The sequence below is a fragment of the Heterodontus francisci genome, chromosome 31 (genome assembly GCF_036365525.1).
Source record: "Heterodontus francisci isolate sHetFra1 chromosome 31, sHetFra1.hap1, whole genome shotgun sequence".
NCBI lineage: Eukaryota > Metazoa > Chordata > Chondrichthyes > Heterodontiformes > Heterodontidae > Heterodontus > Heterodontus francisci.
Window position 1 is genome coordinate 39961002 of NC_090401.1, and position 23064 is coordinate 39984065.

Genomic DNA, 23064 nt, shown 5'->3' on the forward strand with positions numbered 1-23064 from the left:
GAGACCTGGTTGTTTCTCAGTTGTAATGTCTATATTTAATGGGAAAATATGAAATAACAAAGGAAGTTAAGGTTATAAAGTACAAAATAAATAAGCGGGTACTCTTTTTATGGATGTATAAAAGCAATGCTTTTCTGTAACTCTGGGCTGAGGCGGTGTGTTCCATAGCATGGTTTCATGTTTGTCATCACTAGTTGTAATTAAGCAGAAAATTCTTGTAGTATACAGGGCAGTTAGCATCTAAAGAGAAAACTGGAATTGGGAGGCTCAGTTGGTTCGACTGACCTTACACCTCCAGGAGCTGATTTCAAATCTGGGTCTACTGGGCCACTGAGTCTCAACTCTCTTCTGGCTCTAAATCTTCTGTGGAAAATGCATTTGGATAATATAAATCCAGTTCCTTGGAGCATGGGCCAATAGCGATAATTGTCCTTAAGTTGAGTCTCACATAAGGGGGAAATCTTCACTTCTGAAGTTGAAGCTGAAGCCTGCTCTGCGTCTTATTTTACTATACTGGGAATACTTGGTGCTCACACTGGATCGCTTAGCTTGATTTAAAAAAAAAAGTGAACATTTTTGCAGATGTTGAAATTGAAAAATAAACAGGACTGACAAGACTGAACAAACCTATCCTATAAAACAGCTTGCTTATCAAGTTTCTAGTTCTGATGAGTTTACATATAATGTTAACCTGCCTTTTCAGGTGCGAATGGAGCTGCTGTGCATTTCAGAATTTTCTATTTCCGTTCAGATTTCAAGGTTTGCAGTCCTTTATTTTTACTATCTGTATAATGCACCTCATCTATGATTTGTTTCTGTTTCCCTTTTTAAGGAATTTGGGGGCTGGGAGGTAGTGGAGAGAGAGTAACTTGCCCCTGCAGTAATGAGGTGTGAACAGGTTGCAACATGCTTTTTCTGCTGGAAAGAAAAACAACTTGCACCAACATGCCTGGAAAGGGTATTTAAAAGAGCTAAATTGAAGAAAAAAAGCAACATTTGCAATTTTTTTTTCTGGAAGAAGCCTGATTGTATGCCAACCATTAATTTCTCAGTATGGCTAATACAGCATTCATCCAAGATGCTGTAAACTATAAAGTTCATTACATCAAGAAGCTGCTGAGTTGCTTTGCCTCATGGATTTATATGTTCAAAATTGATCGTGATTTCTAACCAGAATCCTTTTCTGAAAATTCTGGAAGACTTGCTTTGCAAATACTGTGGCACCATAAGGTTAAAATTTAAGGTTTCTATACCAAAGCTTAGATACATGGCAGCATATTACACCAGTACAATGGCAATGCAAATATTGTAAACGTCCGAAAATAAGTGCCTTTAAAAGTTGATGGCAGCAACAAGAAGTAAGTTTATGTAAACTAGACTGTCACTAGTATGTAAATACAGTAAACAATATATTTTTCAGCTTTCTGAAAAGTACATTTTTTTTATTAATTCATGGGATGTGGACATTGTTGGCTAGGCCAGTATTTATTGTCCACCCCTAATTTCCCTTGAGAAGGTGGTGGTGAGCTGCTTTCTTGAACTGCTGCAGTCCTTGGGGGTGTAGGAACACCCACAGTGCTGTTAGGATGGAAGTTCCAGGATTTTGAGCCAGTGACAGTGAAAGAACCGCGATATAGTTCCAAGTCAGGATGGTGTGTGGCTTGGAGGGAAACTTGCAGGTGGTGGTGTTCCCATGTATCCGCTGCCCTTGTCCTTCTAGCTGGTAGAGGTCGTGGGCTTGAAAGGTGCTGTCGAAGTTGGTGTGTTGCTGCAGTATATCTTGTAGATGGTACACACTGCTGCCACTGTGCATCGGTGGTGAAAGGAGTGAATGTTGGAGGTGGTGGATGGGGTGTCTAACAAGCGGACTGCTTTGTCCTGGATGGTGTCAAGCTTCCGGAGTGGTATTGGAGCTGCACTCATCCAGGCAAGTGGGTGGTATTCCATCATACTCCTGACTTGTGCCTTGTAGATGGTGTATAGGCATTGGGGAGTCAGACTCGACGCAGAATTTTCAGCCTCTGACCTGCTCTTGTAGCCACAGTATTGAGTTGGCTGGTCCACTTCAGTTTCTGGTCAATGGTAAGCCCCCAGGATGTTGATAGTGGGGAATTCAGCAATGGTAATGCCATTGAACATTAAGGTAAAATGGTTAGGTTCTATCTTGTTTGAGATGGTCTTTGCCTGGCACTTGTGTGGTGCAAATGTTATTTGCCACTTATCAGCCCAAGCCTGGAAGTCCAGGTCTTGCTGCATTTCTACACGGACTGCTTCATTTTATGAGGAGTTGCAAATGGTACTGAACATTGTGCAGTCATCAGCGAACATCCCCACTTCTGACCTTATGATGGAGGGAAGGTCATTGAAGCAGTTGAAGATGGTGGGGCCTAGGATACTACCCTGAGGCGCTCCTGCAGCGCTGTCCTGGGGCTGAGATGATTGACCTCCAAAAACCATAACCATCTTCCTTTGTGCTTGGTATGACTTCAACCAGCGGAGAGTTTTCCCCCTGATTCCTACTGGCTTCAGTTTTACTAGGGCTTCTTGATGCCATACTTGGTCAAATGCTGCCTTGACGTCAAGGGCAGTCACTCTCCTCGCCTCTTGAGTTCAGCTCTTCTGTCCATGTTTGAACAAAGGCTGTAATGATGCCAAGAGCTAAGTGGCCCTTGCAGAGCCCAAACTGAGCATCAGTGACCAGGCTATTGTTGAGCAAGTGCTGCTTGACAGCACTGTCAATGCCCCCTTCCATCACTTTGCTGATGATCGAGAGTAGATTGATAAGGGTGGTAATTGGCTGGGTTGGATTTGTCCTGCATTTTGTGTACAGGGTGACATACTTGGGTGATTTTCCACATTGTTGGGTAGATGCCAGTTTTGTAGCTGTACTGGAACAGCCTGGCTAGGGATGTGGCTAGTTCTGGAGCACAAGTCTTCATTACCATTGCCAGAATATTGTCAGGGTCCGTAGCCTTCGCTGTATCCAATGCCTTCATTTTTTTTTCTATATGAATATTATAAAGTAGTTGTATAGTACAATGAGACTTTTACTCAGTATTATCGTGATTTACTGGTTTTCAGAAAGTTGATTTAGGTGCTAGTATATTGTAATTCTTGAAGGATGTTGTTTTCAGGGTTAAGACATATCATTGAACTACTGAACCTGTCTCTGAACCAGGTGTGCAAATAAGTCACTTACCTCAATTTAAGGCTGCCTGCCCCAGGTGCAAGTGCATTCAAGTGTGCAGACAAAATGATTTCTTCAATTTTTAGTAATCAAGTACATGTCTTCTGCAGTTCTTCAATGTAATCCAATTCTTCCTACCTGGTGAAGTTTAAATGGTGCCTTAGGGCATTGATCCCGACTGCCATTGGGCGGTTTATCCTTGTAACTGTGTGACCAAGAAGCTTAGTAGGTACGACTGCAACTGGTGAGTTGGAAACTGAGTTATGGATATGACTATCTTTTGACACTCTGACCAGATGAGTTTTTACTTTGCAGTGTTTGACACTTGTGTCTTGATTGTAACAAAATATGCACCTCTGTTTTTTGAGGAAGTTGTGGACATGAGATGAACAGTTAACATAGAATCCATAGTCCTACTAAGGTGATACCCTCATTGCAAGTTTTGGGGAAAAGTGGAGGGCTTTGGACATTCAGGCCAGCTATGGTCACTTTTTGTGACTGCAGTTGACTGTTAATACTGCAGAACAATTTATCGTGGTAAAGGGAAGTCATGCCGGGGACCTCTGACTTTTGAAAAGGCACAAAATTTGATTTGCATTGCTTATCATGGAAATAATCTCTTTGAGACCACCTGATACCCCAGTTGGTTAAGATGGTGAGAAACTGGCACACAGACCATGAAGGTCCCCAGTTTAGGAACATAGGAACAGGAGTAGGCCATTGAGCCAGCTCTGCCATTCAATACGATCATGGCTGATCATCCACTTCAATGCCTTTTTCCCCACAGTATTCCCATATCCTTTTATGTCATTGGTATTTAGAAATCTGTCACTCTCTGCTTTAAACACACTCAATGGCTGAGCTTCCACAGCCCTCTGGGTAGAGAATTCCAAAGATTCACAAACCTCTGTGAGTAAAGAAATTTCTCCTCATCTCTGTCCTAAGGGGCTTCCCCCTTATTTTGAAATTATGTCCCCTGTTTCTGGACTCTCCAACCAGGGGTAAACATCTTAGCTGCATCTACCCTGTCTCTCCCTTTTTAAGTATTTTGTAGGTTTCAATGAGATCACCTCTCATTCTTTGAAACTCTAGAGAATACAGGCCCAGTTTTCCCCAATCTCTCTTCATAGGATAGTCCTACCATCCTAGGAAGAAGTCTGGTGAACCTTCGTTGCACTCCCTCGATGGCAATTTCCTTTCTGAGATAAGGGGACCAAAACTGCATACAGTACTCCAGGTGTGGTCTAACCAAGCTTCTATACAATTGAAGCAAGACTTTGCTACTCCTGTACTCAAATCCTCTGGTGATAAAGGCTAACATACCATTAGCCGCCTTGCTACACCTGCATGTTAGCTTTCAGTGACTTATTGACGAGGACACCAGGTCCCTTTGTACATCTACACTTTCTAATCTCTTGCATTTAAGAACTACTCTGCGCATCTGTTCCTCCTACCAAAGTGGATAACCTCACATTATTCCACATTATATTCCATCTACCATGTTGTTGCCTACTCACTAAGTCTGTCCAAATCCCCTTGAAGCTGCTTTGCATCTTCCTCACAGCACATTCCCACCTAGTTTGGTGTCCTCCACAAACTTGGAAATATTACACTTGGTCCCGACATCCAAATCATTGATGTATATTGTGAACAGTTGGGGCCCAAGTACTGATCCTTGCAGTACCCCACTAGTCATAGCCTGCCAACGCGGGAATGACGCGTTTATTCCTGCTCTGTTTTCTGCCTGTTAACCAATCCTAAATCCATGCCGTTTATATTGGCTCCTATGCCATGTGCTTTAATTTTGCCAACCAACCTCCTGTTGGGGACTTTATCAAAAGCCTTCCGAAAATCCAATAACTCTCCTTTTATCAATTCTGTTAGTAACATCCTCAAAAAAACTCCCAAAAGGTTTGTCAAACATGATTTTCCATTCATAAATCCATGTTGACTATGCCCAATCAGATCATTATTATCCAAGTATCCATTTATCACATCTTTTAGAATAGATTCTAGCATTTTCCCTACCACTGATGTAAGGCTAACAGGTCTATAATTCCCTGTTTTCTCTCTCCTTCCCTTTTTAAATTGTGGGGCTGACATTTGATACCTTCCAATCTGCAGGAACCGCTCCAGAATCTATAGCATTTTGGATGATCACCAATGCATCTACTATCTCCCTAGCTACCTCTTTCAATACTCTGGAATGTAGAACATCAGGTCCTGGGGAGAGATCAACCTTCAGCCCCATTAATTTCTCCAATACAGCCTTCTTACTAATGCCAATTTCCTTCAATTCCTCATTCCCCTTAATCACTTGGATCTCTAATTCTGGGAGATTTCTTGTATCTTCCTCAGTGAAGACAGACACAAAATAATCATTTCGCTTCTCTGTCATTTCTCTATTCCCAATTATAAATTCTCCTGACTCTGCCTGTAATGGACCCACATTTGTCTTGGGTACGTAAAAAGGAAAAGTTTGGCTATCAAAGCTTTCTCAGTCCGTTTTTATGTTTTTTGCTAGTTTACTTTCATCATCTATTCTCCCTTTCTTTGTCCTCCTTAGCTGTATTCTAAAATCCTCAGGTTTACTATTATTTCTGACAACTTTATAGGCCTTTTCTTTTAATGTTATACGGTCCTTTGTTATCCACAGTTGACTGACTTTTTTTCTTTTTGTGTTTTTGTGATTTGAAGGAATGTATAGTTGCTGTAAACGATGTAATAATTCTTTAAAGACTATCCATTGCCTATGTACTGTCATACCTTTTAATGTATTTTCCCAATCCACCTCGGCCAATTTGCCCCTTGTACCTTCATGGTGGGAACACTTCAGTTATGCTCAATGTCTCTGGATTCGCATTTATTGCTAAAGGAATAGAGTATAAAAATAGGGAAGTGTTGCTGCAGCTGTACAAGGCATTAGTGAGACCTCACCTGGAGTATTGCGTACAGTTTTGGTCCCCTTACTTGAGGAGGGATGTGGTTGCACTGGAGGCAGTTCAGAGGAGGTTCACTCGATTGATTCCAGAGATGAGGGGTTTGTCTTATGAAGAGAGATTGAGCAGTTTAGGCCTTTACTCTCTGGAGTTTAGAAGAATGAGAGGAGATATAATTGAGGTATATAAGATGATTAAGGGGATTGAGAAAGTAGACGTAGAGAGGATGTTTCCTCTTATGGGGCAATCTAGAATGAGAGGTCATAGTTTTAGAATAAGGGGTAGCAGATTTAAAACAGAGATGAGGAGAAATTACTTCTCTCAAAGGGTCGTGTATCTGTGGAATTCAGTACCCCAGAGTGCGGTGGATGCCGGGACATTGAGTAAATTTAAGGAGGAGATAGACAGACAGATTTTTAATTAGTAATGAGTTGAAGGGTTATGAAGAACGGGCAGGAAAGTGGAGTTGGGGCCGAGATGAGATCAGCCATGATCGTATTGAATGGCAGAGTAGGCTCGAGGGGCTGAATTGCCTACTGGTGCTCCTAGTTCTTATTAGTGAGAAGAAAAGTCCTGCAGCGCTTTTAATAGCAACCCACTGACTTTTGCTGGAAAGTGTCTACGTATAGATGAATGAAAGGATTGAGAATTTGTGGTGCACCTCACTGATGAATAATCTGTCCAAGTTCACAAAAACTGTTGAACTATCTTGGGTGTCAGTAGAACTGTAGCCCAGCATGAGTTGACACCTTTGGAGGGTGAATGGGGGAAATTGAAAAGTAAAACATGCAGATTGAGAGAACCTTATTGACAAAGGTCAAGTGAAAGGTGCAAGAGCAGCTTTTCAGATTTCTGGAAGAGACCACAGGCTGTGACTTGCTCACATTAAAATGAATTTTAATTCATGGTGTGCAGAGGGAATGGATTGTGGTTTTTCCCCTTGTGGTCTTGCAACTGGCTACAAGTTAATTGTTTATTTGAGTGGAATAAATCTTGTTACATATATTTCAGTAAAACTCGCTACCTCGGTAGTGGTGCATTAAATTTAGAACCCCTTCTCTGTAAAATAGGTTTGTGGGAGCATAGAATTGCAAAACTGAAATTAGATTTCATTTCAACTTTTTCATAGATGGAAAGTGCATGTTTAATTACTGCTTTACTGCCATACAGACATTGATTTGGCTTTTGTTCTATTGATTTAATTAGCTACAGCTAAAGGCCTGCTACCCGACCCGAACCCGATGACGTGTCTGGTTCGGATCGGGTCGCTTTTCCGGATCCGGCTTTTGGGCTTGGGTCGGGTCTGGGTCAGGCACACACAGTACTCCACAGACTCTGAGTCTGCGCAGTGAACGAGTGAGGATCTCTATGATGTCATCGCGCTAATGCTGCAGCAGTGCAGCTTCCTTCCATTCCATCCATCCAAAAGTGGTAAGTACAGTGAGTGCACTATGGTCGGGCTCGGGTCGGGAAGAAAATGGAAGGACTCGGGCCGGTTCAGGCTCTGGTCCAATGTGGTTCTGTCTGGTTTGGGTCGGGTTTTTTTTTTCCAGACCCAAGCAGGCCTTTAGCTACAGCCTCATTTTAGCTCTTTACATAACATAAGATATAGGATCAGGAGTAGGCCATATGGCCCTTGAGCCTGCTCCACCATTCAATAAGATCATGCCTGACCTGATCTTTGCCTCAACTCTACTTTCCTGCCTGTTTCCCATAACCCTTGAGTCCCCTATAGTTCAAGAATCTGTCTATCTCATCCTTGAATATATTCAATGACTCAGCCTCCACATCTCCCTAGAGTAGAGACTTCCAAAGATTCACGACCCTCAGAAGAAATTCCTCCTCATCTCCGTCTTAAATGGGCGACCCCTTATTCTGAAATTATGCCCCAGTTCTAGATTTCCCCCACGAGGGGAAACATCCTTTCAGCATCTACCCTGTCCTGCCTCCTCAGAATCTGGTTTCTTTCAATAAGATCACCTCTCATTCTTCTAAACTCCAATGAGACAACCCCTTCATCCCAGGAATGAGCCTCGTGAACCTTGTCTGAACCGCCTCCAATGGAAGTATATCCTTCCTTATATAAAGAGACCAAAACAGTTTGAAGTTGCCCTGTACAGTTATAGTAAGTATATCCCTACTTTTATACTCTATCCCCTTTTCAATAAAGACCAACGTTCCATTTTGCCTTTCTAATTACTTGCTGCACCTACTTTTTTGGTTTCATGTACGGGGACACCCAGGTCCATTTGTACCATGGTATTCAGTAGTGTCTGTCCATTTAAATAATATTTTGCTTTTCTATTCCTACTAAAGTGGATAACCATACATTTCCCACATTATACTCCATCTGCCAATTTTTTGCCCACTCACTTAACCTATGTATATCCCTGTGCTGACACTCTTCACAATTTGCTTTCCCACCTACTTCTTTGTATCATCAGCAAATTTGACTACAATATATTCTGTCCCTTCATCCAAATCATTAGTATAATTGTGAATAGTTGAGGCTCTAGCAGCACTCCCTGTGGCACCTTACTAGTTACAGTTTGCCAACCTGAAAATTACCCAATTTTCCTGAATCACTGAGCGTTTTCTGTTAGCCTTACCCCCAACACCATGAGCTCTTATCTTGTGCTGTAGCCTTTCATGTGGCACTTTATCAAATGCCTTTTAAAAATCCCAAACACACTGCATCTACTTGTTCCCCTTTATCCACCCTGCTCGTTAAATCCTCAAATAACACTATTAAGTTTGTCAAATATGATATCCCTTTCATACAGTCAAGCAGAGTCAACTGGCTTTATTATGATTTTCTAAATGTCCTGCTGCTACTTTCATAATGAATTTCAGCATTTTTCCCAATGACAAGTTAGGCTAACTGACCTGTAGTTTTCTGCTTTCTGTCTCCCTCCTTTCTTAAATAAGGGGATCAAATTTGCAGTTTTGCAATTTTCCAATCTGCTGGGACCTTTCCAGAATCTAGGGAATTTTGTAGATTGCAACCAATGCAAATTCTATTTCTGCAGCCATTTATAAGACCTTAGGATGCAGGCCTACAGGTCCAGGGGACTTGTTGGCTTTTAGTCCCATTACTTTGCCTAGTACTTTTTCTCTAGTGATTGTTTTTAAGTTCCCCTAACCCTTTTGCCCCCTGATTTTCTACTATTATTGGGATGCATTTAGTGTCTTCTATCGTGAAGACAATTAGAAAATATTTTTCCAAGTCTCTGCCATTCTTTGTTTCCCATTATTAATTCCCCAGTCTCACTTACCTTCTGGGAGTGGAGAAGAGTGGACCTGTGGGGAGAACGCCGAGCGAGAGAAGAGGATGAATTTAGCCCGAGGATCGAGGCCCAGTCACTTACCTTCCGGGAGCGGAGCGGACCTGTGGGGAGAATGCTGAGCGAGAGAAGAGGATAAATTGAGCCCGAGGATCGAGGCCCAGTCACTTACCTTCCGGGAGCGGAGCGGACCTGTGGGGAGAATGCTGAGCGAGAGAAGAGGATAAATTGAGCCTGAGGATTGAGGCCTAGTCACTTACCTTCTGGGAGCGGAACGGAGAGCAGTCCGGAGTTTGAAACAGAAGATCACAGTGACATCACAGGAAAGCTGCAAGGTGATTGGTTGGTGAGTAACAACTGTTAGTGCCTGTAAATAGCTTTTAAAAATCAGGGGAAAGTTGTTTTTTAAACTTACCTTTATAAGTGATAAGGTTGGTACTGTTAGTGTTTTTTTAAAATTGGTGTAATTTATTAAGGACTTTAGATTGTAGTGGGTAGTGTTTGGAGTAGAACAAGACCCCTAGTATAATTTAGTATTTTTTTAAAGGGAGTAACTAACCTAAAGGTTATGGCAGGAGAGCTCGCACCTGTGATATGCTCCTCCTGCGCTATGTGGGAAATCAGGGATGCTTCCAGTGTTCCTGACGACCATGTGTGCAGGAAGTGTATCCATCTGCAGCTACTGGCTACCCGGATTATGGAGCTGGAGCTGCAAGTGGATTCACTGTGGAGCATCCGCAATGCTGAGGATGTCGTAGATAGCACGTTTAGCGAGGTGGTCACAATGCAGGTAATGGCTGCACAGGCTGAAAAGGGATGGGTGACCACCAGGCGGAGTAGTAGGTGCAGGCAGGTAGTGCAGGAGTCCCCTGTGGCCATCCTCCTCTCAAACAGATATACCGCTTTGGATACCGTTGGGGGAAATGACCTCCCAAGGGAAAGCAGCAACAGCCAAGTTCGTGGCACCATGGATGGCTCTGCTGCATAGCAGGGGTGGAAAAAGACTGGGAGAGCTATAGTGATAGGAGATTCACTTGTAAGGGAAACAGATGGGCGTTTCTGTGGCCGTAAACGAGAATCCAGGATGGCATGTTGCCTCCCTGGTGCTAGGGCCAAGGATGTCTCTGAGCAGCTGCAGGGCATTTCTGAAGGGGGACGGTGAACAGCCAGTAGTCTTGGTACAAGTCGGTACCAACGACATAGGTAGAAAAAGGGTTGAGGTCCTACAAGATGAATTTAAGCAGTTAAGAGCTAAATTAAAAAGCAGGCCCTCAAAGGTAGTAATCTTAAGATTACTTCCTGTGCCATGTGTTCGTGAGTATAGGAACAGGAGAATAGACCGGATGAATGCGTGGCTGTAGAAATGGTGCAGGAGGGAGGGTTTAGATTCCTGGGACATCAGGACCGGTTCTGGGGAAGGTGGGACCTGTACAAGAGGGACGGGTTAGACCCAGGCAGGACCAGAACTGATGTCCTCGCGGGGGCGTGCGTTATTGCTGTTGGGGAGGATTTGAACTAGAATGGCAGGAGGATGGGAACCTGAGTGGGGAGACTGAGGAGGAGAAAACAAGGATAGAAACGAAAGACAGGAAACAAAAAGACAAAAGTGGAAGGCATAGAAATCAAGGGCAAGAAACAAATAGGGCCATAGTGCGAAATAATGCAAAGATGCCAAGAATGTTATAAAGACAAGCCTGAAGGCATTGTGACTCAATACACAGTATTTGCAATATGGTAGGCGAATTAACCGTGCACATAGATATAAATGGATACAATATAGTTGTGATTATGGAGACATGGCTGCAGGGTGAACGAGGATGGGAACTGAACATCCAAGGGTATTCAATATTTAGGAAGGACAGGCAAAAAAAGAAAGGAGGTGGAATAGCATTGTTAGTAAAAGAGGAAATCAATACAATAGTGAGGAATGATATTGGCTCAGAGAATCCAGATGTGGAATCTGTATGGGTGGAGCTAAGAAACACCAAGGGGCAGGAAATTAGAGACACATGCAATAAGGGTGCAACTGTAATTATGGGGGACTTTAATCTACATATGGATTGGGCAAACCAAATTAGCAATAATACTGTAGAGGAGGAATGCCTGGAGTGAGTACATGATGGTTTTTTGGATCAATACGTTGAGGAACCAACTAGAGAACAGACCATCCTAGACTGGGTATTGTGTAATGAGAGAGGATTAGATTAGAGATACAGCACAGTTAACAATCTTGTGCGGGGTCCCTTGCGAAAGAGCAACCATAACTTGATAGAATTCTTCATTAAGATGGGGAGTGAGAGAGTTGATTCCGAGACTAGGGTCCTGAATCTAAATAAAGGAAACTGTGAAGGTATGAGGCACGAGTTGGCTATGATAGATTGGGGAACGTTACTTAAAGGGTTGACAGTGGATAGGCAATGGCTAGCATTTAAAGAGCGCATGGATGAATTACAACAATTGTTCATTCCTGTCTGGCGCAAAAATAAAACTGGAAGGGTGGCTCAACCCTGGCTTCTATAGATATGTGAAGAGAAAAAGATTATTTAAGACAAATGTGGGTCCCTTACAGTCAGAAATGGGGGAATTTATAATGAGGAACAAAGAAAAGGAAGACCAATTAAACGCATACTTTGGTTCTGTTTTCACAAAGGAGGACACAAATTGCCCCTCAGAAACATTGGGGAACATAGGGTCTAGTGAGAAGGAGGAACTGTATGAAATCCGTATTAGTACGGGAACGGTATTGGGGAAATTGATGGGATTGAAGGCTGATAAATCCCCAGGGCCTGATAATCTACATCCCAGAGTACTTAAGGAAATGGCCCTAGAAATAGTAGATGCATTGCTGGTCATGTTTCAGAATTCTATAGACTCTGGAACAGTTGCAATGGATTCGAGGGTAGCTAATGTAACCCCACTATTAAAAAAAGGAGGTAGAGAGAAAACAGGGAATTATAGACCGGTTAGCCTGACCTGAGTAGTGGGGAAAATGCTGGAGTGCGTTATAAAAGCTGTAATAGCAGAGCACTTGGAAAACAATGACAGGATTGGACAAAGTCAACATGGATTTACGAAAGGGAAATCATGCTTGACAAATCTGCTGGAATTTTTTGAGGATGTAACTAGTAGAATAGATAAGGGAGAACCAGTGGATGTGGTGTATTTGGACTTTCAGAAGGCTTTCGATAAGGTCCCAAATAAGACATTAGCGTACAAAATTAAAGCACATGGGATTGGAGATAAGGTACTGACATGGATATAGAACTGGTTGGCAGACAGGAAACAAAGAGTAGGAATAAATGGGTATTTTTCCGAGTGGCAAGCAGTGACTAGTGGGGTACTGCAGGGATCAGTGATAGGACCCCAGCTATTCACAATATATATTAATATAGATGAGAGAATTAAATGTAGTATATCCAAGTTTGCAGACAACGCAAAGCTGAGTGGGAGTGTGAGCTGTGGGGAGGATGCACAGAAGCTCCAGTATGATTTGGACAGGTTGAGTGAGTGGGCAAATGTATGGCAGATGCAGTATAACGTGGATAAATGTGAGCTTATCCACTTTGGTGGCAAAAACAGAAAGGCAGATTATTATCTGAACGGCGATAGATTGGGAAAGGGGAAGGTGCAGCGAGACCTCGGTGTCCTTGTGCACCAGTCGCTGAAAGTAAGCATGCAGGTGCAGCAGGCAGTTAAGAAGGCAAATGATATGTTGGCCTTCATAGCAAGAGGATTAGAGTACAGGAGCAAGGATGTCTTGCTGAAATTATGCAAGGCCATGGTGAGACCACATCTGGAGTATTGTGTGCAGTTTTGGTCCCCTTATCTGAGGAGGGATGTTCTTCCTCCTCTGGAGGGAGTGCAGCGAAGGTTCGCCAGACTGATTTCTGGGATGGCAGGACTGACTTATGAAGAGAAGTTGGGTTGATTAGGCTTGTATTCGCTAGAGTTTAGAAGAATGAGAGGGGATCTCAGAGAAACCTACAAAATTCTAACAGGACTGGACAGACTAGATGCAGGAAGGATGTTCCCGATGGTGGGGGGAGTCCAGGATCCGGGGTCACAGTCTAAGGATAAGGGGTAAACCATTTAGGACTGAGATGAGGAGAGATTTGTTCACCCAGCGAGTGGTGAACCTGGAGAATTCTCTACCACGGAAAGCAGTTGAGGCCAAATATTTAAATATATTCAAGAAAGAGTTAGATATAGTTCTTAGGGCTAAAGGGATCAAGGGATATGGGGAGAAAGTGGGAACAGGTTACTGAGTTTGGATGATCAGTCATGATCGTATTGAAAAATGTGCAGCAAATGGCTGGGATAGCAGTGGACTTCTCTAGCTTTTTGTGTGCTAACTCATTGCAGGGCTGCCTGGAAATAGTGACAGCTGCAGGATCATCTGCAAACCTACCCCTCTCTATTAGAAATCCAGGCATGTTCAAATGGAGACATTAAATGAAGGATTGCAGGTCTTTGGAACTTTCTGGAGTGGTCACTGTCAACCAGATTACAAAGCTTACAGGACAGGAAGGATGTGATTGCACTGGAGAGGATGCAGAGGAGATTCACCAGGATCTTGCCTGGGCTGGAGCATTTCAGCTATGAAGAGAGACTGAAAAGGTTAGGGTTGTTTTCCTTAGAGCAGAGAAGACTGAGGGGAGATATGATTGAGGTATACAAAATTATGAGGGGCATTGATAGGTTAGATAGGAAGAAACTTTTTCCTTTAGCGGAGGGGTCAGTAACCAGGGGACATAGATTTAAGGTAAGAGGCAGGAGGTTTAGAGGGGATTTGAGGAAATATGTTTTCACTCAGAGGATGGTTGGAATCTGGAATGCACTGCCTGAAGAGGTGGTAGAGGCAGGAACCCTCACTACATTTAAGAAGTATTTAGATGAGCACTTGAAATGCCATAGCATACAAGTCTACGGGCCAAATGCTGGAAAATGGGATTGGAATAGTTAGGTGCTTGATGGCCGGCACAGACAAGATGGGCCGAAGGGCCTGTTTCTGTGCTGTATGACTCTATGAATGGCATAGCAGGCTCGAAGGGTTGAATGGCCTACTTCTCCTATTTTTCTATGTTTCTACATTTCTATTCAACTTTAGCTACTTTCTTGCTGCCTGTTTTTAAAAATTTCTTGCTATTTTACACTCCATCTATTTTCTCTTCATTATCCTTTGCTGAAAGTTTTCCTAATCTTTTTCTGGTCGGCCACTAATCTTCGCAACATTGTATGTCTTTTCTTTCAATTTGATACCATAGTTAGTTAGTTAGCCACTTAGTTAGCCACGTATGGTTGATCCTTTCTGTAGGCTGTCTTTCTCAATGGAATATATCTTTCAGAATTATGAAATATCTTAAATGTCTTCCAACTGCTTATCAACCGTCTTTCCTTTTTATCTATTTTTCAAATCCACTCTTTGGTGAAATATGTTCTGCTTTGGGTTATGAACATAATTTTTTTAGAATTAAAACATTACAGCGCAGTACAGGCCCTTCGGCCCTCGATGTTGCGCCGACCTGTGAAACCATCTGACCTACACTATTCCATTTTCATCCATATGTCTATCCAATGACCACTTAAATGCCCTTAACGTTGGCGAGTCTACTACTGTTGCAGGCAGGGCGTTCCACGCCCCTACTACTCTTTGAGTAAAAAAACTACCTCTGACATCTGTCCTATAATTTATCTCGACCAATTACATATTCAAGTAACTGGCAGAAAGTATGTTATGAACTGTGTTGCATAATGTTGGTTATCAGTCGGCAATGCATGTGAAAATACTGGTTTATGTCATTTGTTTCCTTTGCCATGTGTTTTGTAAAATAAAGCTTTCCTTGTCAGTTGTAGTTTATAGCTCTAATTGATCATCTGCTATTCTTGTGCTACAATACTGTACTAAGTTTGATGTGGTCTTCAATCTCCAACTGTTGACTTTGTTGGAAAGAATCTAGCACTGGTGTGCACACTTAGTCTTCAGCTAGAAATTGGCTGGCAAATGTAACATAAGCGAGCTGAAACTTGCTTGTAACCACATTGTTCATTCTGCTTAGTGTCTTGCTCAATATCTTGGCAGCTGCTAAACTCAGGGCAACTCCCATGGTTGATTATTTTAATGATCACATCAAGTAGTTGGGCATTGACCTAAAGAGAGTGAAATGATTGATCTAACATGAATCGAATTTGCTTAGAGGATATGTTCTTCAGTCTGATGTACTTGTATAATATATTTACTCCTGTTAACTTATAAAATTTTAAATCCATGTTGTTAAAGCTATGACTCCAAAAGTGAGAACCTCTTCAGACCTCTGAAACTTATTTTCGTGACCATTATAATTTAGAGTTTTCTGTTTCAAAAAAATAAATTGCATTTCTATAGTTCCTTTCATTAGCACATGACCTCATAAGCTGCTTTACAACCAAATGAACTACTTTTGAAGTTCAATCATTGTTATGTACGTCAATGCAGCAGTCGGTTTGAGCGTAGCAAAGTTCCACAAACAGGTTTTCAGTATGCCTTGTGCCTTCTAAACACTGCATAATATTCATCAATCTTTTATCATATCCAGCTGTAAAGTGATCCTTCTTGCAGATAACTGAATCAGTATTTAGACTTCTATATAAACCAAGCCAAAATAACGAGGTTTTTTAAAAATAACATTAAATCTTTTTGTATCAGCGATGAAGGTGGCAAATGCTGATCAGATTTTCTAACATTACGTGTGGTATTTAGTTTCAGCGGTGGTAACCCATTAATTACCCTCTTACATTTTTGAATACGTCTTATTGAGATGAATCTTCTGTTAATCTAAACAAGTTTATTAGATTTCATTCAGTAAAATTATCCAAATAAAATATGTAAACTTGGTTTCATTAGCCTATTTGATGCAGAGATGCAATATTGGCAGTTTATTAGCAAATAAAGTTTGTTCCACAGAACCTAATGTAACTGACCAGTTTAGTGCCCTCAAAATACTGCAGCAGTTCTCGTAGTTGCATAGTAAGCTGTACTCTTGTCACTGTAGAATATTAGAATACAACTAATGCAAGACCCAACCCTTGTCTCTTTATTGCTAGTTGGTTGAACAGCTTAAGGGTGACAGTTTTGTGTCCAAAAAACTTTGAATGGTGACATGATTGCATTTACATTCAGTACAAAGTAAGCTTGTAATTGGGTTTCAATTCCACTAAGTATGTAAGTAGCTTGCAGTCGTTTTTATTGGAATTCAGTTTTGTGGCCTTGAAGCCAAAAGCATTGGCAGAGTCGAAATGCTACAAGAGCGCAGGTTTTATTGTATTAACAGAATTACAGAGGCACTGACCACATATTTATGCATTGTGTAGGTTAGGTATTTGGGCTCTGATTTGTAGCTGGTATTGCTTACACGCCACACTATAAAAACCCAATTAACTTTGATTTTTAAAACTAATTTTGTGAATTAAAAACTTGATTTTCTGCAGCCACAGTACACATGAATCACTGATCCCTTGATAGTTGAAATGAAGTAAGGTAGGAGGAGGCTCGTGTGGAGCATAAACACTACCATTGACCTCTTGAGTTGAATGGCCTGTTTCTGTGCTCTGTATTTCTGTGTACAACAGATGAAACATTTGAGCTAAGTTCTTGGGAATATAATGCAAATTTGAAAACATAAATTCTATGCTGTTGCTAACAATCTACACACTTTCCTAACACGTTATATTTTGCAAAAAATGATTTGAAGTTACAAATGGTCTTTGATACCACTTGCAAAAAAAAAAATGCAGTCTGAGCTTGAAATTGACTCATGTACCTCAGTTTCTAGTTAGTGAAGTTTCTATTCTTCTTTACACATAACTTAAAATTTGGAACAAAAGTCAGTTTGGCTCACTAAACCTGCTTTTTCCAACAAACCATGTACAATTGGGACTAGTGGGTTCTCCCTAATTTATTTCTCTACTAATGGATCATGACTAGCTGTGGTCAACTTCAAACAAAATGAAATTTTCCCTTGAATCCTGGATGAAATCAAAGAAAAATCCAGGATATTGATCTTGCATGACTACTATACTAATTAATTCCACTCTCAGCCAATATTTTATTGATCCCAAAAGGACTGGAACCATTGTGTTTCATAAAATCTAACTTTATTATCCACGTCTGAATTTATATCCCAGTACCTGTTGCTTTACCAGGTATTCATCCACCTCTTTAAAGCAGTTGGTCAAAACTGTATTGACTTTTTGGTGTGAGTCTACTTATTTTTAAATGTGGTTTTGGGTTGTAGGAAACTGATCTGTACTCTTGCATGAAAATGCAACTTCTTTCCTTATTGTAATAGTGTGTATATCTTCTTGTATTCCTCCAACAATCTTATGGATATGAGATTCAGGCTTCAAGAGACAATTACTGTAATCTTATTATTCCAGCATTGTTTGCTAACTTTTCAGGTCCTTGCTTAATCATTCGAAGTCTTCAAACTATTTTCATAGCAAAGTGAAAACTGTCCCTCACAGTGGAGGTATTGCAGACACTGAGTTTGATGTACCGTGACAATGTTGCCATTGGTTGTTTTACTTATACAGCAGTTAGAAACACGAGTACATGCGATGACTAGTTTAATATTTAAATGCAACAAAGAGGAATCAAGATAACACTAGAACAGTATTATTTCGTACAAAGGGAACACTGCCTCATTTTGGTTATATTCAAATAGTTACAAAGCTGGAGATAAATGCTTGTTTGTTTTTTAAAACACTACAGTGTTCTCTTTTTTTTTTGTAGAACTGGTTTTGATTGACCAAATGCAGATTTCTTGAGTTCCATACATGCTAGTGCTAGTTGACTCAGTGCATGTTCTGTAACGTGCATGCACGTGCTGTCTGACTTATTGGCCTGGATTTTGTTGTACTAATAACAGTGCGATTGGATGTTACAGGGTAAAATTGACATGCGCAGTTAAACATGGAAATCCAGAAGTTGGTGTCAGTGATGCACTCCTCCTCCACAGGTTGCACTGTTGCAGTCTTCGCTGATGGAATCTGTACAGAGATTACTGTAATGGCATGAATTTAGCCTAATTACCCACTATTCTCACACTAAAGACAGATGAAAAAGTTAACCGCCAGTTCTGACAAAGGGTCAGCAACTTGAAATATTAACTCTATTTCTCTCTCCGCAGATTCTGCCAGACCTGCTGAGTATTTCCAGAATTTTCTGTTTTTATTATGTTAATAAGACGATGGTTGGAGTACTGTTCAATTTTAGGACCCACACTATAAGGAGGTGTTTGAGGCAATAGAAATGGTACAGTGCAGATTCACTAGGATGCTGCCTGGTATGACAAAATACAACAAAAAATTACAACAGTTATGGGGTGATTTGATGGTGTTTGAAGTTATGAAAAGATGGGACAAAGTATGGAGAAAAAGACTTTCTAGTGATTGGTCAAGAACAAAGAGACATAGATACAAGACTAAATGTAATAAATTTAGGGCAGAGAACTGGAGAAACTTGTTTTTACACAGACTCTGCACTACCAGAGTTCATTATTGAAGTGGAGGCCATTTTGAATATTTAAGAATTGGGGAGATAAGTGGTTGAAGGAAAAGGGATATAGCAACAGGGCAGGCACGTGGGATTAGAATGACTGCTTGTATGAATGATAAAAGCCAACATGGACTGGTTAGACTTAATTGTTTCTGTGTTGTCATTTCTGTGTAATTCTAGGAAGTGGTCTGATAAATGGATAACTTTCTAAGCCCTGTGCACTTGATGACAAAATCAAATCATTGAAAACTATAGTTCAATGTCTGAATTAACTTTTTTTTTTCCAATTGCAGCACTTTCTTGTACCTTAAATTCCTTGTTGTGTGGGCACTGGTGTTGCTGGCAGATTTTGTCCTCGAATTCCGCTTTGAATATCTTTGGCCTTTCTGGCTCTTCATCAGGAGTGTTTATGATTCCTTCAGATACCAGGGTCTGGTAAGTTGGTTAGAGACTTCTGTTTCTAAAATATACCAGTTCTGTCTGTTAGGATATGTTTACTACCCACCACTGCTATAATCTTTGGAAATGGTGATTGATTTAGAAGCTCTAATCAAAGCCCTTCATTTCTTTATTAAATTGTACAATTTTAAAGGGGTTGTTAGATCAAGGAGAGCTTGGGGGTGTGCATGCACAAGTCTTTTAAGGTGATAGGACAAATTGAGAAAGCTGTTTTTAAAAAAAAAACATATGGGAATCCTTGGCTTTATAAATATAGGCTTAGAGTACAAAAGCAAAGAAATTATGCTAAACCTTTATAAAATGCTGGTTGAGTCCCAACTGGAGTATTGTGGCCAATTTTAGGCACCACACTTTAGGAAGGATTCAAGGTTTTAACAGGGTACAGGGGTGATTGCCATTTTATGGTACCAGTTATGTGGAGACTAGAGAAACTGGAGTTGTTCTCTTTCAAGCAGAGAAGGTTAAGGGTGGGGTGGATTTGATGTTCAAAATCTTAAAGGATTTTGATAGAGTAAATAAGGAGAAACTGTTTCCAATGGCAGAAGGATCGCTAACCAGAAGACACAGATTTAAGATAATTGGGAAAAAATAACTGGAGGTGACATGAAAAATTTTACAACATATTATGATCAGGAATGTACTGCCTGAAAGGGTGGTTGAAGATGATTCAACAGTAAACTTCAAAAAGGAATTGGATAAACACTTGAAAAGGAAATATTTTCTGGGCTATGGGGAAACAGCAGAGGAGTGAGACTTATTGGATACCTCTTTAAAGAGTCAGCACTTGTATAATAAGGGCCAAATCGCTTCCTTCTATACTGTATCATTCTATGATTCTAAATTGGAATGTATTTTCTTAAAATGGAGCAAATTTTTCTCATAAATTGTGATCTTTGAAGAATTCTTACTTGGCAGAAATCTTCATAGTTTAATATTTTCATGTTTAGATTTTATAGTTATAAAATATGTATACCAGCAAAGTAGACTCAATTTTCCCAGCTGATATTCTACATTAATGACATATTAGAACCAATTGTAAGCTTGTTAAATTTTTTGGTGGCAAAAAATATGTACATCAGAAGATCATCATAGAATTACAGAATGTGACTATTAGGTGCTAGCTTGTCAACTGGAATGATCTACTCTAATTACATTTCCCTGTTTTTCCCCATATCCTTTTATATTGTTTTCAAATAACTAGTTAAATGTCTGTTGTTGCCACAATAGACACTTGTTGTAAGAGCATTCTTCTGTTGATAAATACTGTGTCTGTGTTCCCTTTTTACTAATTTTTGGAAACTTCCTTTCAATAATTATCCTTTCAAAACTTTGTATAATTTAGAAAAGCTTCCTTAGATTCCGTTTAACTTTCTCCGTTCCAGTGGGAAAAGCCCTAAATTTTTGGCCTTTCATGATTATAATTCGTCATTCCTCATATCAGTCTAGAAAATCTTTGCTTTACCCTTTCTGTTCTTTTCTACCTGAACTCTGAGCTTTACAAATCTTTGTATTTGTACCCTTAAAAATTCTTTCGCTCCATTCTCGTTAATTTTCTTGCTACTTTGGAAATGCTTCCTTTCTTTTCCTCAAAATGTGCTAATATTTTTCTGGAGGTTTGGAAAGAGCTGTTCTGAGCATATATCTGCTTGGTTGATACTTAAGTCCTAAATCAGAATTCAAGGATCTGTCAGTATCCGTAGCTTGAGAAAATTGGTATAAAACTTCCATACTTTATAATGTGCAGTTGGCCCTTGAAAACAAAAAGCTTGGTTGGATACTTTTGCTACATGTAAGTAAGTAACATGAACAAAAAATATGACTTCAAAGGCGGACCAGAGGACATCAATTTAAATTAATGTGGAGTAAATTTAAAATGGGTATTGGAAAAAAAAATAACGCTTTAGAATAATGTCAGATTGGAAGTAAGGACAAAGATGTTAGTGATGTCCAAATTGAAATTGGATGTTATAATGGGAAAGTCAGGATATTAGAGGGATAAATTTGATCTTTAACCTTATTTAATGCTTGTTTTTTATGCTTTTAATTAGCATATTTCCACTTGCATTTCTCATCAAGTCAGAAGATCTGAGTGTATCCCACAAGGAGTTACTTTTGAAATCTAGCTGCTATGTAGGCAAATGTAGCGGCCAGTCTGTACCCATAGTGCCCCACAAAGCCACAATATGACTGTGTTGGTAGAGGCTGTGATACTGACTGAACCCTGCTTTTCTCTGACATTTAATGCTCCTGTTGAACCACTGCAAATGAGCAGAAGTGACTGATATCGCATGTGAAGGACACCACCTATGACAATGCAGCATCAGCAGAAATAGTGTTGGCCTAGACTCGGTGCTCAAAATTCGAAAGCACAGCTGACTAACCCAGTGGTGGAATGCTACCATTTGAATTAAGTTGACTAATGTGCCTTTATCTGCAGATGCTGTGTTTCCAACATAGTTTCACTCTATACATATGAAAAAGTTTAATACCTTTTTTGTATGGTTTTTTTTTCTGTTGTCGAGTAAGCCACTAGATTGAAATTGACTTATCCAAGAGTGGCAGTGGTCAACTGAAGCTGATCGTATCGTCTTTAGCCAACACATGACCGCAGTCCTGCAATATGAAATCAATGGATTTGGCATTTTAGTGGTTGTACTAGATTATGGATCCAGAATTCAAATCCCACCAAGACCAGTGGTGAAATTGAATTCAATAAATTTGGCATCTTATTGGCTAAGACAGGAACAGATGAGTTCAGACCTGTTGACATCTCAAGGCTTCAGGTCATACAAGAAAGAAACTCCCCACTGATTACCATGTACTACCCACTGTCCCCCTCCACCCCCAGTCCAAACACCGCTTAGGAGTTATTGTTCCTCCATGTAGAACACCATTTGGAGGAAGCAAGGGCATGGAATGTTCTAACCAAACTGGTTGAGTCCTAAAGGAAATAGCTGCCAGACTCAGCATGTGCCATGTGGTGAAAGAACTGACATGAAGGGGTTTCCTACTTGATCTTGTCTTTATCGGCCTGCCTATCACAGACATGTCTGTCCATGATAACATTTGTGGGAGTGACCACTGCATGTCATTTTGAAAGCAAGTTTCATTTTTACAGTAAGGATACCTTCTATTGTGCAGTTTAGCATTACCACTGTGTTAACTGTGACAGGTTAGGCAGTCCATTTAGTGCTTTGTGGGCTTTCAACAGCAACACTAACCTGCTAGCCTGACAAACACTTCATTTCTCCAACATTGCGCTGGGGGACCAACCTTGATTCAACAGAACCATTGAGGAGTGAGCCAGGAGTAGTGCCAAAGTAACTTAACATGAGGTGCCAATCTAATGTTGTTACATCACAATGCTGCCTGCATGTTGAGCACCAAAAAGAGCGGGCTCTAGATGGCTAAATTGCATTGCAACCAACAGATTAGAATAAAGCTCTGTAGCACCACTGCATCCAGTAGATCAGGCTGCAGTGTTTACAAGCATGTTAAGCCAAAAGTGCCAAATGGATGATCCCACTTGGCTTCGTTCTGTGGTTCCCACCGTTTATAGATGTCAGTAACCAGACAATTAAGCCCATTCTACATGACTTTTTAAGCAACAGCTGAGGTGGACTGGCCATAGAAATGGTTATAAGCTGTAACTCTGCTCAGGAC

General features: G+C 40.7%; 1 protein-coding gene across 5 annotated transcripts in view; it reads left to right on the top strand.

The window, feature by feature from the left end:
- Positions 1–23064, top strand: part of maco1b (macoilin 1b) — a 97221-nt gene that overhangs the window by 21117 nt on the left and 53040 nt on the right. For 2 of the 5 annotated variants that reach the window (XM_068011357.1, XM_068011356.1), the window contains 2 exons: positions 704–759; positions 19236–19377. In XM_068011357.1, the coding sequence (XP_067867458.1) occupies positions 704–759; positions 19236–19377 (198 nt within the window). Of the gene's footprint in view, positions 1–703; positions 760–19235; positions 19378–23064 lie in introns of those variants that run through there. The other 3 variants (XM_068011355.1, XM_068011354.1, XM_068011358.1) reach the window with 2 other exon arrangements.